This window comes from Typha angustifolia, chromosome 15, assembly GCF_048772165.1.
Source record: "Typha angustifolia cultivar Huaian chromosome 15, ASM4877216v1, whole genome shotgun sequence".
Lineage (NCBI taxonomy): Eukaryota > Viridiplantae > Streptophyta > Magnoliopsida > Poales > Typhaceae > Typha > Typha angustifolia.
This window is the reverse complement of record NC_133253.1, coordinates 20,673,480-20,688,388: the sequence shown is the minus strand read 5'-3', so window position 1 is coordinate 20,688,388 and position 14,909 is coordinate 20,673,480. Positions and strand designations below refer to the sequence as shown.

The following is a 14,909-nucleotide window of genomic DNA, read 5'->3' as shown; positions in this document are numbered from 1 at the left end:
TAAATTTGTAATCCAATTAGAAGATATCCCTAGTCGAGAAGCTTATAAAAGTTGATTATAACGTTTTTGCCATCTCTCTTTCACCACCATGTAGTCAGACGTGGATCATATCGGGTTCTATATAACCCGATCCGATATTGAATCACTCAATCACCAACCCGACTCGACCACGCACTTATCTATTTCCGACGCTCTTTATCCAGACTCTCCTCCTTTCCATGGAGACTCCAATTGCCTTACAGCGTTGGTGTCCGGCGAGATCCCTCGCCCTCCTAAGGGGCGCCGCCGCCGCCGCAGGATCTACACATCCTCGGCGTCCTTTGACGGCGATCCGAATGACGACTGGTTCGATTCTCTCACCTACACGCCGGCTCCCGTTAGCCTTTCGGATACTCGGAAATTAAAGTGCGCCTTCCTCCCTCCTTTCTTCCCCATCCCCCCTCTCGCCAGGTCGAGGCGCAGGGATACGTAGGGCGTATGACGGGCTGCTATTGGACGCCTGGGGCACACTTCTGCAGCTCGCGAGGCCGGTCGAGGAGACTTATGCCTTAATTGGGAGGAGATATGGTTTTAATACGACACTACCCTTCTCTTTCACTTCTCTTCGGCATTCTAACAACGTAAGGGATGCGATTGTATGTCTTGTGGGTATAATTATCGACGCTTTGTAGGAGTGGATGCAAAGGAGAGCCAGATAAAGCAGGGATTTAGAAGGGCTTTCGCGGCGCCGTGGCCAGAGAAGCTTCGGTACAAGGTAGAATTTTGACATGCTTTGCTGGGGAATTAAACTTAAGCGGTAAGTGTGGAGCTTTTTTAAGGAAAAAAATCGTTTTGTTAATTAACAGAAGGGTTCGTTGATTTGGATGCAGGGCGACGGGAGAGAATTTTGGCGGCTTGTTGTTTCCGAGGCGACGGGTTGTGTTGATGATGGCTATTTCGAAGAATTATATGAGGTGTGGTTCTTCATCACCTAGTGCTGTTATTCTGGTAATTGATCTATTCGAGAAAAAGAAATAACTCTATTTGTTGTTTGCATTTTATTTAGTTACATAGGAATAGAGGACAATGGTTGTATTGACAATGAAGCATGAAATGTCTGATTCATGTGAGAAAACAAGTATCTTTTCTTGCCATATGATAGCATAAGACAGCCTTAGTTTTTTGAAATATTTGGTTGCCAAAAGTACGTGGTTTGAAAAGTGAAGTGTAAGCATTCATCAGGAATCAAACTCATAGTTATTGGTACACTAATTGATCTATTGTTGGTAAATATCATCTCACTTCGCATCGTTTGCTAGCACTTTGCAAGTGGTAATGCATGGCACCTACCAGCTAGAGCTTATGAAGCAATGCGCATTCTGAAAGATGCAGGAGGTTATATCATCCTTGTATCTTTTGCAATTTTTCATTCTCTGATTTCTATTGGATTTTGCTTGCTTACTGTTTAAATTTCTGATATTGCAAAGGCAGTGAAGCTAGCAGTTGTATCTAATTTTGATACACGTCTGCGCAAGCTGTTGAAGGATCTCAAGGTTGCAGAGCTGTAAGTATCAATGCCTTTTCTCTTTAATTTTTATTCCCTTCTTTCAGTTTATTTATCTAATTCTATAATGGATATCGATTTTACTTTTTACAACAAGGCTTAGAGGCAATCATCTCGTCTTCTGCGATTACGAAGTATGATGCTTAAACCGTTTGACTTACATCAGGTGTAGATAATCTTATGAAGCCTCATTGATCTTATAGTTTACACTTGGCATTCCGCTTTTAATGTGTCAAAGGACTTTTTTGTTCGACTGAATATACCTATCCTTTCTGATCTTTCCAACCTGCTTCTCCAGCTCAACAAATATATCAGCTTTTCCATCATAACTGTTTTCATATCTCCTTTCAACAACATGAGTTTCTTGCCTTTTTAGGCTGAGGAGGTTATTTCTCCTTGTTGTTTGTGCTCATGCAGTTTCATTTTAGTTACCTTTTCGTGTTACTTTTAATCATAGCATATGTAGTAAGATACTTTGGACATATTGTATACTTAAATATAGCGTCATATTATTTGCTTGTCTAGGTTACTCAATCATAAAGGTATTGTGGGGTGATCCCTGCAGGCAAGTGTGCCTAAATACTTTTCCATACTAAATTGTGCCAGAAAATAATAATGGTGGTCAAATCTACCTAATACTAACTACTGCTTTTCACCCATAGATGTACTTATCCTGCATTTTACTATCGTCATTATTGATTTATTCAAAAAAGAGAGTCAATATCCTCAGCTTTATTCTTATTTTTGTGCTATTTATTTACTAGGTTTGATGCCATTGTCATATCTTCAGAGGTTGGATACGAGAAGCCAGCTGCAGAGATCTTCAAAATTGCATTAGGTACGAAATGGTATTAAAATCTTTAAGCATTCACTTGTGGCCCTCTATTTCATATTCTATTTCTTTCTGTGAAGGACAATCTGGCAAATTACATCTGATCTCTTTTTCTTCCTGTTCCTTTAAATACTACAATATAGTTATCAACCTATGGAAGATGGTACATCTAATTTGATGACCAATTTTGTTATGCTATTAAGTTATTTTCAGTGGTATGTTGCTCATTATGTTAGGTCAGGCTAATAGCACAAACACTGCAAGAATGTAGGTGTAGATAGAGGTAGCTATATCTCTTGCCAGACCATTATCGTGAGACAAAGTAAGCGTAAAATGTTCATGTTATACTCTTGGTGAAATTCATATGCTTGCTAGGCTAAATTTTAGATAAGCATTCTAAATGTTCAAGAATGTAGATCATTTATAGTTTCTCCTTGATCTGGACTGTATGGAAATTTCCACAGATCAAATTGGTGTGGAAGCTGGGAAGGCAGTACATGTAGGAGATGAGGAAAAGGCAGACAAGACCGGTGCTAACACAATTGGACTCGATTGCTGGTTTGTTGGGGACATCATTCTGTATTTTTCTCACGTTTGGGATGCCGCATTAATGTGTATATTCTCTGCCATAAGCAAGTGATAAAAAGTTCAAAATAGTTGAGAGGATTGGTAACCTAATACAATGTGCTCTTCCACTGGTTTTACATTGTCAAGTAGCAATGCCTCTAAAGCCTCTCGTCTAGATGTTCTTCCTAGTTTTGTATGTTACCGGATTATTAGTGATGGCTATTTTAAGGATGGACATGGACTTGTATTACTAGGTCAAAGTATTTGCCGATTTGCTAATATTGATATAATCACATTTTGCAGGTTGTGGGGTTCTGATGTCAAAACTTTTGATGAGATACTTGATCGGATGCTCATACAAGATTCACATTGGATTGCAGAAAACTAGGCAGAGCTATCACACTATTGTTACATTAATAAATGGAGATGGGATGCTTTGCAACTATTACTTGTATGATTGGCACTCTGTCCATGGCAATAAAATTTTGAATATCTCAAAGAGAACTTAAATACCTGCAAGCGGTCCAAAGCTGTGCATTTGGAAATTATGCTGTGCTGTTATTCTAATAGATGTTGGTGGATCATGTTGCATGTTCCTCAGATTGAGCTTTATCTGTTGTCTTCTTTACTATATCTCATGGAAAGCTTGTAGCATTAATGAGGTTGCTTCTTTTTTATGTCACCAGTAAGAGAGAGCACTCCCATTTAATCCCTCGGTGATATATGATGGGCTATAAAGTTAATCATAGAAGGCAAAAAGGCCACCAAGAGAAAACAAACAGAATAACGCTGCGGAGATGGTAGGATTCTGTATCTTTCATTTAAGCAGGGCCAGCAAGGCAATACACAATACTTAGCCAAGCCGGACTCCTGTTAATCTGAGAAAAGAATTCAGTTAAATGTCAATCTATAATCTGAGAAAAGAAAGCAGTTAAATGTCAATCTATAATCTGAGAAAAGAAAGTAGTTAAGGCAATCTTCAGGTTCATGAATGCAAGGATAAAGATTTCTCGCACAATTGCAACAAACAATTTCCTGCAGCTTCTGTTGTAGCTTATTAGCTAGTGAAAAATGAATGATACTGATAACTGCACACAGTAGATAGGACTTTGACCTCCAAGAAACTAAGAAAAGAATGAAATTCAAACTCTAAAAAGAAACAATATAGAGCTATACGATTTTGCATTTCATTATAAAGGTCGAATGGATGAAAGGCAGTAGGCGCCATCACAAGCAGAAGCATCGAATGGAATACACAGGTGGCAATGTGCTTATAAACTGCATATGAATGGATCAAGCAAGATATCGATATAACTTCATCTCTGTTTTGTCCCTTTCTAAGAACTCGCGCTCGATAAGAGATTCTATTCTTTTCTTTATCATAACAGGATTTGGCAAGAAACGTGATTGCAACTGCTTTGTGACCTCAGTTACAACGTTGTTATGATCCAAGACCCTTCTGGATTTCATAATTCTAACAATGGCAGCCTCAATCTGTGGTTTTCTATCTTGCTCCACTTTTTGGCGAGTCTCCTGCTTCTCTGGCTCGGACTCTTTTTGTGCAACCACAGTACCTATCTTCACCTTAACAAACTTGCTCGTGAATTTATCATTGAAGTAGAAAGTGTCATCCTCAGAAATATCCTTGCTCATAGGTTCCTTCCGCAGGACATTCTTACCCTTGACACAAGCAAGGGACTGCAAACAGCGCTTTAGATCTGACATGGGTATATTCGTAGCCTGCTCGATTTCTTTATAAGCCAACCCATCTGCTGAATTGAATAGCATGAGAACACACATTTGGTAAGTGGAAACATTCAGCTCATGCTTCTGACCCACACCAAAGGTTGCTTTTATATCAGCTGTTCCCATATTTGTTTGCCATGTCAGTCTTCTTCCGGTATGAGTTCCAAGGTAATACCATCGGAACTTCTCACATACACTAAGAATTTCAGCCGGAAGGTTGCAAGGTGTACTAGACTGGGTTGGCCAAGATCCAGTTGTGAGAATGTGGACAGCTAGGGCAGGCCCATCTCCAATCTCAGAAGATTGACTGGCATAAAATTCTTGCATAGTATCCTGTGAGGTCTTCATATCAGTAAACATACCTTCTAATTTTGAAGTAAACTGGTAACCACATTCTGTTTTCAGCTTAACTATCATACTTCTCTCAGCATCATCAGAAACAGTTCTGCCAGAAAGGAGTCGTTTCGCCAAGTGTTGTTTATAATACTTCTCAAAAACATCCTTCTCTTGGAGGTAGCGGAATAGGATCATCACTTTGTCAAGGACGATCTCCACATCCTCTTCACTAACCCCTTTAAGACCTTTACGGAGTTTATCATCAACATACAATGATATAAACTCAGGAGACCTGTTGTTCAAGTTGATGAAGTATTCAAATGAAGAATTCAGGGCACTCTGGAAAGTCTTGTCATTGTTAAATGCGGTGCTTATGATCTTATCATGCTTGTCCTTCTCATTTAACAAACGCTGAACAAAGTCAACAGGGTCTTTTAATCTCTCTGGATCTGTTACCAATTGCTTCCCAATTTGTCGAAGGTGAGAAGACATCACATTTCTTATTGTTGAAAGCCCCTCAGGAACACGACAAAACAAGTTGTAGATCCTGCTCAGATCTTCATGCTTGTCATGTACAAGCATGTCCACAAATCCAGAGTTCTCCATGTGGACTAACCTAAGCATGTGATTTGCAATCATTTCTTTCTCTACCACACTTGTTAGTTTTACTTCAGTCTTGGCATCTAAGTAGTGTGAGACACGCTCCATCTCTTCAAAGAGACGCCCCTTAGCTTTCTTAAGATAATCAGCACAATCACAGGATTCAATGAACTGCTGTGACTCACCACTGTAGAAACGAGCTGAGAGCTCTAAGAAAGGCTTCTCAAACTCTTCTTGATACACAGAAGATCCCAGTTCCATCAACATCTTAGTTATATTCCTCATCAACCCTCTGTTTATAACTTCACCTGTCCGTTCTCTGTGTATGAGATCAAGAAGGGAGTCAAGTAGCCTAGTCTGAATTTTGCTAGAGCGAATGATGTTATCCCTCCACAAATCAAGTCCAAGCTCGTGAACAGGTGTCTTATGACTAAAGGGAACAAATGTTCTGTCCATGTACATCAATATATCTCGGATCATCTGCAATGCCTTGTTGTGATCGACCCATTTTCTATTCAGCTCCTCTAAGAACAAACCACCCTGTGCTACCTCTACTGATTTTGCTATTTCTTTCAAGTGCCATGTCATAGTAGTTACAAGTCCAGTGTACAGAGTTTCACCATACTTGTGAAGCACCATGTTATAAGCGCTCCTGATTGAAATAAGAAAGAATTTTAACATATTGGCTTACTAATGATGGATATGGTATATCTTGACCATATCTACAGTAAGCATAATTAAAAGAAAAGAAAAGGAACTTGATTGTTTGCTAAACACAAGATTCTGTTTGAGACAAGAATAGCACAAAGAAGATTGGACAGGAAACATTAACAGTACAGCTTTGCAATTAAACAGTCAAGATCTACAAAAAAAAATGTGATTAGAAGCACAGGAGTTTGAATCCCAGTAGAAGGGCAGTTTGATTCCCTGAACATGTAGGACGCTTTTCTGTTGTTGCTTTTGTCCATGTGTTTGTTGTTTTAGCTCTGTCAAGCCCAAGCTAAAATTGTAGAAAATGCTCAACTTTGAATAAATTTCACAATCATTTAACACCCTTGCTATCTTAAGATAAGCAACCTGCAGTTTAAGTTCAAAATAAGGGACATCTAAGCATTTAGATTTGAAGTATAACAGATGGACAGATTAAAGAACAAAACATGGAAATAACATCAATCTAGTCATGACATACTCTAAAGATGGTGTACTCTAAATCAAGGACAATATTAATTCAGCTTGCCTTCTTCCCCATTATCACTCTTCTTGAGGAAAGCAATAGACCTGTCTTTTATCCTCCTTCGCAGAGCAACTCAAGTTCCAAAGAATGGAAAATAACCTAAGAAAGGGATCAAAATAGTTCTACTAAGAACATGATGTCCAAATCACATAAAGAAACTAATCTAAAAAGGACCCGCAAATTCACCAGCAGCTAAGTATGATTACAACCTGCTACAGTAAAAAACTCGAGTAATAGATGAACTTGTCCCAGGATAATACCCACTAAAAGTTTGGACACCTCTCAAAATGGCTAGAGCACCTGGCATATTATGGAAGGCCCACCACAACCACAAAAGTGACCAGCAATGCAACCATGATGACATTTTCTCTAAGCTAACATTCAGAGGCACATTTTTTCCATAAAAAAAGAAATTACTGCATGTCCCTTAAGTCCTAGACTACTAGTATAATAACAGTAAATTGCATAACAGAAACCATAATGTTCTAATTGCTGACAACTGGAAAATATATAGTAAAAAATACAAGAACATAGTGTTATCTGGATAACTTGCGGCCATGACAAATAATGCAGCCCAAGGACTTTGCTACTTGTTGTGTCTGGGTTATTCGCCGTAATTACATAATTCTATTCTACATTGTCATAAATGATGACAGTAGGAATGTAGGATTCACAAACTTAAAAGCATCAACAGATCATGGGTCTTTGTTTCATGAGACACCTCTATCGGGTGGAAAAGGAACCATTATTCTATTTTAATAAAAATCCTTTCAGGATGCCTTCTCAAGTACAGTTCTGGTTAATTTGTAGTCCTGTTTTCAGGAGAAAGGTTCTTAAATTGGTCCAAGAAAGATTTGCATGTCAACATATACTTATACACATACATATAGGATAAGCTAACGAGATATATGTACCTAAACATCACTGCCAAAATGCCAATGGATTTCAGGGGACAAGGATAGCATCTTGTCAAAGCACTTTAAAAAGCAAGGAGTTAGTTCGTAGACTACAAGAATGTCATACCTTCTATTGAAAGGGGGACCATATAACAATGAGAAAAGTATGTAAGTTCACAGAAACCATAAGGCAAGGATGACAACTGCAGTACGAGAAGTTAAGAGGAAGCAACTATACACTACCAGATAAACGGAAATAACATATATCGTCCATGTCTCCACACTCACAGCAACAATAAACATCTAAGATTCTACATTAATTCACCTTCTACCTGTACACAATCATGCACACAGTAATAAACAGGGGAATCACATTGAGCGAACATTCAAGGACCATAAAACTAGACGCAAATCAGTGGACCGAAATACCTTGTTTATACAAATCAATGCAGTTCGAATTCATCAAGAAAATCCATCCCACAATCAGTTAGTCCGAAAAAGATTGACAAATTCGAAAACAAGCTGAAAAGTGCACCATGGACAAGCACAACTAGAACAACAAGATCCAGGTAACCATCAACCAAACCATAGATGGCCATCTATGAGAAACTAAAAATAACCATCGATCTACAATAAAGGAATTTCAACCGATAACCACTAATTACGGATTCATAGACAACAACACAAACGTCCATAATCTTACATTCCAAGAAACTAAAGATAATACAACTACTAATAAAATATGGGAAGAGAGCAAACCTGTAAAGCTCCTCAAAGCTGAGGCCACTCGCGTTGTGATTATAGATTTCATGAATCGCGTGCTCCAGGACCTTCCAAGTCCTCTCCGCGAACTTTGGATCGATCTCTACCCGATGCTTGAAGGCCTGGATCTTATACGCGCGCTTTTTCTGGGAGCTCATCTCCCCGGCAACCAAACCCAAGTCCTTGGACGGCAAAGCGAATCGGGGCGGTACCTAGGGTTTGCCACAGGAAGAGGAGAAGGAGAAGCAGGAGAATTCCGTGCTCGAATAAAGGAATCGAGGGTTAGGGTTTGGGTTTGGGGACATGGACGAGAGGTGGAAGAAGAAGCCAAGAGAGAGATTAAAGGTGAAGGGAAGGATTTATTTTCCGCGCTGTTTCTTGATTTACTCTTTAATTGTTTATAAATAACATCCATTCAAAATCAGAGTGGCGCAGCGGAAGCGTGGTGGGCCCATAACCCACAGGTCCCAGGATCGAAACCTGGCTCTGATAAGTTTTAATTTATTATTTGTACACATTATTATTCCCTATTGTTCTTCTATCATTGGGCAAATTGCACCCCAGATTTTTTTAAAATCATATATCTTTCTATTCAACTGTAGTTGTAGTTGGAAAAATATATATTAAACTTTTAATTTTTAGTAGCAAATAAATTAAAATTACTTATCTACTTTAAAATCTCCACATAAAGTTATCATATCTATTAGTGAGAGAATAAGACAGACACAAGTCTCGCTTATTTCTCTTTAATTTGAGTATGTTAAAATTAAGCTCATGCATTAAAATTATGCCGTTAGAAATAAAAGATTTTGGACGAAAAAGTATAGTGCTCGAGAAGAATAGAGAGAGGTTTTTTTTTTTTTTAGTTCAATAGTTTAAGAAAGTAGATGAGTGTAAAATTATCTAAATTTTATTTTTTAATATTTATAAGAGTAATTTAGTTTATATAAAATAATTTATTATTTATATATTTGGCACGATAATTTTTAACTCACGGAAAGTTAATATATGAATTTAGTTATACGTTTTTATGTTTAAGGAGCAATTTGTATACTTTGTATAGGGCGAGATGGAGAGAGAGGTAAAGTGATCCCGAGTCAAATTACAAAAATTAAATTTTGGCATCTCCCTAGTATTACATTATTTTTCAGGAAAGGATGCGTGCTTGTTCCTGAGACAAACAAGACTGTGGGTTCACAGGATAGCTGGGGCTTTTTCTTGCTTTTGAGTGTGGTTATGGTAATGGTTTGCTGCAAACTGGAACAGGCATTCAGATGTAATTGTTTAGTTTCCATTTTCTTCTGAGGTGTTAACCAATTTCTTTTAACTGAGTAAAAGTTTACGAGATCAAGGGTAAGAAAAGAGTTATGCTACAGTTACTTGTCCTCGTTACAATAGTTTGTCTTTAAGACGGGTTCTATTGAAAATAGATCTCTTGAAGGAAGTCGTTCCATATCCCCATTAGGATGTGAGTATGATAACAGACTATTCTTCAATTGCTCGATTTGACACTCTTGTTTGGAGACAAACTGAGTACTATGCGGTTTATACATTTGATAGTGACCAAGATGCAGAGAAACCGCAGAAACTTTTTCGGATGCAGCTTCTCTTAGGTTGTATCATTGTTGCAGAAGATTGACGATTAGGTGCTATGTGCTTTGTTCTGATTGGACTTCATGAGTGCCTGCAGATTCTGCAGGCAGTCAATTTTTTCAGACAGTGCTTGCACTGCAGTTTAGAATTTGAAGGAAATCTATTATTCAACTTACATATTCTCCAAATTTCAACCGCTCCGCTCAGCATCTTTATGTTACTTAGAACTTAGAAGGTTACAACACTTGTAAAGTTTTACATTTGAAACGTGATTGTCTCTTTACTGTTAGCCAAGCATAGACAGGAAACGTCGTGTCTGTCTTCTACGCTGTGCTGCTGCATGTCAATTTTTACCGTGCAAACTATAGCCATCTCTGAAATCTAATAGTTCTTGCTCATTTAGAGATAGGACAATGGTATTGGGTGCATGCATCATTGAACTGTGGTTGGTATTATGAATCCTTTGATTATTAAACGTAAGACCTTTGCTCTTCATTCTGATTAATGTTATCAGAGATGTGATGCAAAGTGCACTAAGTCGGTGTGCATTATCAAAGAAGCAACTTGAAATGTAAGTTGATAGGTAAATATATATTTCTACTACAACAAGGCAAACGTCATTTAAGAGCTGTATCTATTAACCTCTGTTTCTAACTCTATGGACATGTGGACGCATAAGGTTAATGGTGACAATGTAAATATGTTAGGGTAATAAAACCATGCACATTAGCCGCACAGTATTATGTTGTATGCTTCATATCACACCATATCTCTCCTCTGCCTCATCTTTGTCCAGGTTCAACAAGTTGAAATTAAAATAATTGTATTATCTGAAAATGATTCATTGTATGATGGGCTGTGCTAGTGAAAGCGCCACGACAGTAGGAATGGGCCCAACTGTATCAACTGAATGATCTGGATACTTGCCGGTTGCTGAAGTCTTCAAACTTGTCGTCACAAATATTTAAGCTCCATTATTGGGATCTTTTCAGTTTGAGATATTGGGAAAGTTGCCATTAGGTACGCTTAACCGTCCTTGTTTACTATCGACTGGGAAATGTCCCTTTCCCACCCCATCCTCCACCTGACATTCTAGAGTGGACTAATGCCTGCATATCTTGGAGAGAATTGCATGAGATATTGAAAGGTGTTCATATTATACTGCAAGACTCTCAATATCTTGGAGCTAATTAGAAAGTTGATGATTTCTTTTTGCTGGGCTCTGTTTATCCTTTTCATCTCTGATTCAAAGGATTGGTCTGCCGGAATTTCTGGTAGATGCGTCCTTCTCTTTCAGGCAGAAACATCAAAGGTACGGCTTGGATCTCACGTGGTTTTAATGTTTATTTTTTTAATATCTCCCACTTTCCTTCTTCTACGAAAGAATATTACTGGATTAGCTAGTGTCTGATAGAATATTGCCATAACCCCGTTTGTTTTGATCTGCCAGTTAAAACTTAGCTCCAAGTTTCCAAAATCATATTTACTTCCTGCCTCGCCTTTGTCCTCTTCTTCTGCTGTCCATTCGGAGTACTGCTGCTACTGCACTGTTTGCAAAATTATGTCACAATCACTCCCCCACTTGTTGGGCCATACCCCGAGGCCCATTTCCCTATGCAGCTCAACTTGGTGGGCCCACGCCTCTAGGCTTCTCCTCTATATATATATATATATATATATATATATACATATTAGATCATAAGGTGCTATTATTTTTATTTCTAACGCCATGTCGTTTATTTTTATTTTTTCCTTTTGATACCTCTTTCAGTTATCATAGATTGATGACTTAATTAATTTGAAAAGTACAAGTATCCACAGTACAAGGGTGGAAGGGCAAAATGGCAAGTTATCCAGCAACTAAATAGCTAGCTGTATATGGACCATCAAGATGGTTGGGGGACACGTACACCTGATACTGTTGGTTTCTTGTGCTCTCTCTTCGGCCTTAGTCCAATTCCGGCAAAAAAAAAGAAGAAGAAGAAAGAATATTATATATATATATGTGTGTATATGCTACGGTTCACGAAGCTATTACTAAGAAAGAAGCACACGTTTGGGTTTTTGCAAGTGTTGGTGGCCTTCTCCAATGGCAGGGTGTTTGTTCCACTCCCAGAGTAGTTAAGTTTTTCTTTTTCTCTCTTCCCCCCGCCCCCTCCTTCTGCCACCCTCTTTGATCTCATCTATGCAAGTTTTGGGCCATGGCCCTATTGGGACCCCATGTTGTTTGTTTTTGGGCCTGAGCTCCTTTGGGATCGACATGTGGCTCCCACATAACCATGAGCAGGAAAGCAGCACATGCCTCCCTCCAGCTTTGGACAGTTTGCCTCCTCCAATGGGAGAGAGAGAGAGAGAGATTTTGAATGTTCAAAGAGGTAAAGGTTCTTGTCACCACCGGTACGTGTTAGGGTTCATCATGTTGTCAATGCCGTTGAAATCTTTGGTCCCAAAACCATACGGAAGATAAGAGAGCTGTGGGTCCACTAGTTCATAAGTCTAGGGACCAACACATGGGCTGTTGAGCTCGAGTTAGTCGCCATCAGTATTTGTCAACTGTGGTCACCTGCAACAATTCCTGTAGGTCCAATTCCCTGAAAGAGAGAGATTCCTATAATCCCAGAACACGTATTGATACTTCGTACGTAGTTCTATACGTACAAATGCAGTACAAATGGCAACAGTGATGGTGAGTTTTTAGAGTACACTCGAATTATTAAAGCTGAGTACTATAGCTAGATAAGCTTCTTCTGTACATGTATAATATTAATTCAAATCTTTCTTTTTACTGGAGTTGAAATATGAAGCATCTACAGTTTAATTATTATGACAACACAGGACGATTCGGTTATGTTTTCGCCGTACACGGTTCTTTTTAAGTTGAAACACCAGCAGCTGGAGAAGATCCGTATCTTAGTACTTCTTTTTTACTTTCGCGCGTGATGCGTGCCCAACTTTAGGAGGTGGAGCGTTAACGGGTCGTATCCATGCAGGATTACTCATAATTCTGTTTTCCAGCATTACCAACTAGTACTTTTCCGACATGAATCCGCTCCAAAAATCGAGATATAGGATACCATACCATTTCTTGGGTTATCCGCCACCCCCCCCCCCCCCCCCCCCCCCCCAAAAAAAAAAAGAAAAAAGAAAGGCGTTAGTCTTACATTTTTTTTTTTTTACTTTCCTTTTCTTTAAATCTATACTAAATATTCTGACTACCTGGTATTAATCAATTCTCGGATGCGAGTCTGGAGGTGGTGGGTGAGTTGACAATTGTGGTGCTCGGACTACTACTACTACGACGAGTGGCCTTTTCGTAGTTAGAGGCGATGGCGTGGGGCAAAGGTGAGCACATTCCGGAGTACTACGAGCGGGCCCACCGTGCGATGAGATCGTCCAATCAGGTGATTCCAGATAGAAGAGGTGACGTCGGCGAGCGGGTTAACGGACCCCATATGCTTGCCACCAATCGGGGGGTTTCCTCCGAAGGGCGGGCTGGAGCAGCGCCCTCCCTATCTCGAGGGGGTGACGTCAGCCCTAGGGATCCAGGCATGAAGATTCCAACTGTCTGATGACGTGGCGGTGGCATTCCAACACAGGCGAGGAGGACATTTCCCCACCCCCTTCGCGTCACCGCTAGCAGGCCACGTGGCACCTCACACAGTTAAATAAATTGTTTCTTTAAATAATCTCCTATGGGCCTCTAATCTCTCGGGACAACTAATAACTTCCCCATACGGTGCTTGACTCTAGCTAATTTAGCTCCTCCTTATTTGGGATCGAATCGATCACTGGGAAATTTAGTTATTCTACATACATGAGTGACGTGCTCCTGTGCATGATGCTTCGTCCTACCATGCATATGTATGGTTCCACCCATGATCCATCTCTAGAAAAGATACGATGTGGTTGTGTAGCATTTAATTAGGTCATGATACTACCTAGTTGTCCAGTGTTGTTGAGAATTTGGATTGGGATTGAAAATTCAAAGAAGGTAAGCATTCACTCGTGAAGCATTTATTTTTGTTGCCCCCTCTGAATGTGTAAGTGTCTGCATTTGTACATACATCTACAGTATTTGGATCTATATCCATGAATGAATCTACTCATGTTTTCAAAAATAAAATGATCCCGATGCACTTCGCACAACTGTTCGCCCAATATCTCATCACAACCTTCTCGGACTCGATAATCTAGATTTGTTTACTTATACGAGAGAGAGAGAGAGAGAGAGAGAGAAGAAAGAATAACTAATTGGGAGGTTTGTTCAGCTAGATTAGATAAACCTCAGTTGACTTGATTCGTTAGTCAACATAAAATGACACTGTTTGTCAAACTCCCAACATTAATTTACTTTGATGCTGACCTGCTAACATCTAATAGGATGTGATAAACTGCATTAATTCGTAAATATCTATATGAATATAGTCGAAATTGGCACAAGGGTTATCCAGAGATGCAATCTCATTATTTATGTCAATTTAAAACTTGGTGATGCCAAAATTGTCTTCGAACGCATAGCTGCGTTTATATGTAGTTTCTTAATCGATCGATCGATCGATCGAACCACGCACCGGGAATCGACAAATTTATTTGTTGTAATCTTTTAGTCGATAAGGACACACGTCTCACTTCTTGTCAGGTAAACAGTGGTAATTAGTTTAATATCTAAGTTCGCACCAATGAGCATCTTGGCTTCTTTAAACAATTAGGTGCATCATTGCATTGTTAGTCTTCTCAATCATTTGTCTCGGGAAAACTGCCATTCCACAGCAGTCTTTATTCTCATCAATTTTTCTTGAC

The 14,909-nt window shown here is 39.2% G+C and overlaps 2 protein-coding genes and 1 non-coding gene across 9 annotated transcripts; 2 read left to right on the top strand and 1 right to left on the bottom strand.

Moving 5' to 3' along the window:
• Positions 1 to 145: 145 nt before the first annotated feature.
• LOC140777497 (uncharacterized) lies at positions 146 to 3,540 on the top strand. Of its 3 annotated transcripts, none has more exons than XM_073121647.1 (9): positions 146 to 345; positions 451 to 567; positions 672 to 754; positions 870 to 953; positions 1,299 to 1,374; positions 1,471 to 1,543; positions 2,308 to 2,381; positions 2,840 to 2,987; positions 3,246 to 3,540. In XM_073121647.1, the coding sequence occupies exons 1-9, from the start codon at positions 219 to 221 to the stop codon at positions 3,328 to 3,330; spliced, it is 867 nt and encodes a 288-aa protein (XP_072977748.1). In that variant the 5' UTR covers positions 146 to 218; the 3' UTR covers positions 3,331 to 3,540. The 3 variants fall into 3 exon arrangements, with proteins under 3 accessions (XP_072977748.1, XP_072977749.1, XP_072977750.1); XM_073121648.1 differs by having other exon boundaries at positions 149 to 345; positions 2,840 to 2,933; XM_073121649.1 differs by having other exon boundaries at positions 204 to 567; positions 672 to 796; positions 870 to 987; positions 2,840 to 2,989.
• Positions 3,541 to 4,050: 510 nt separating this feature from the next.
• LOC140778315 (cullin-3B-like) lies at positions 4,051 to 8,873 on the bottom strand. 5 transcript variants are annotated; one of them, XM_073122961.1, is made up of 3 exons: positions 8,514 to 8,649; positions 6,814 to 6,957; positions 4,051 to 6,701 (listed from the first exon to the last, which is right to left on the bottom strand). In XM_073122961.1, exon 3 carries the CDS (start codon positions 6,303 to 6,305, stop codon positions 4,236 to 4,238), a length of 2,070 nt encoding a protein of 689 aa, XP_072979062.1. In that variant the 5' UTR covers positions 6,306 to 6,701; positions 6,814 to 6,957; positions 8,514 to 8,649; the 3' UTR covers positions 4,051 to 4,235. The 5 variants fall into 5 exon arrangements, with proteins under 5 accessions (XP_072979062.1, XP_072979061.1, XP_072979064.1 ...); XM_073122960.1 differs by having other exon boundaries at positions 6,862 to 6,957; XM_073122963.1 differs by having other exon boundaries at positions 4,051 to 6,276; positions 6,862 to 6,957.
• Positions 8,874 to 8,936: 63 nt separating this feature from the next.
• TRNAM-CAU (transfer RNA methionine (anticodon CAU)) lies at positions 8,937 to 9,008 on the top strand. The gene has a single exon. It is a non-coding gene; the product is annotated as a tRNA-Met (tRNA).
• The last annotated feature ends 5,901 nt before the right edge of the window (positions 9,009 to 14,909 follow it).

What these genes read in the sequence shown, in the direction of transcription:
- LOC140777497 (XM_073121647.1), top strand. Translation starts at nt 219, where the DNA reads ATGGAGACTCCAATTGCCTTACAGCGTTGGTGTCCGGCGAGATCCCTC. An exon ending in CTTAATTGGGAGGAGATATG is followed by an intron (nt 568 to 671) that starts GTTTTAATACGA and finishes GACGCTTTGTAG; the next exon opens with GAGTGGATGCAAAGGAGAGC. An exon ending in GATCTCAAGGTTGCAGAGCT is followed by an intron (nt 1,544 to 2,307) that starts GTAAGTATCAAT and finishes TTTATTTACTAG; the next exon opens with GTTTGATGCCATTGTCATAT.
- LOC140778315 (XM_073122959.1), bottom strand. Translation starts at nt 8,674, where the DNA reads ATGAGCTCCCAGAAAAAGCGCGCGTATAAGATCCAGGCCTTCAAGCAT. An exon ending in AGCTTTGAGGAGCTTTACAG is followed by an intron (nt 6,277 to 8,513) that starts GTTTGCTCTCTT and finishes TATTTCAATCAG; the next exon opens with GAGCGCTTATAACATGGTGC.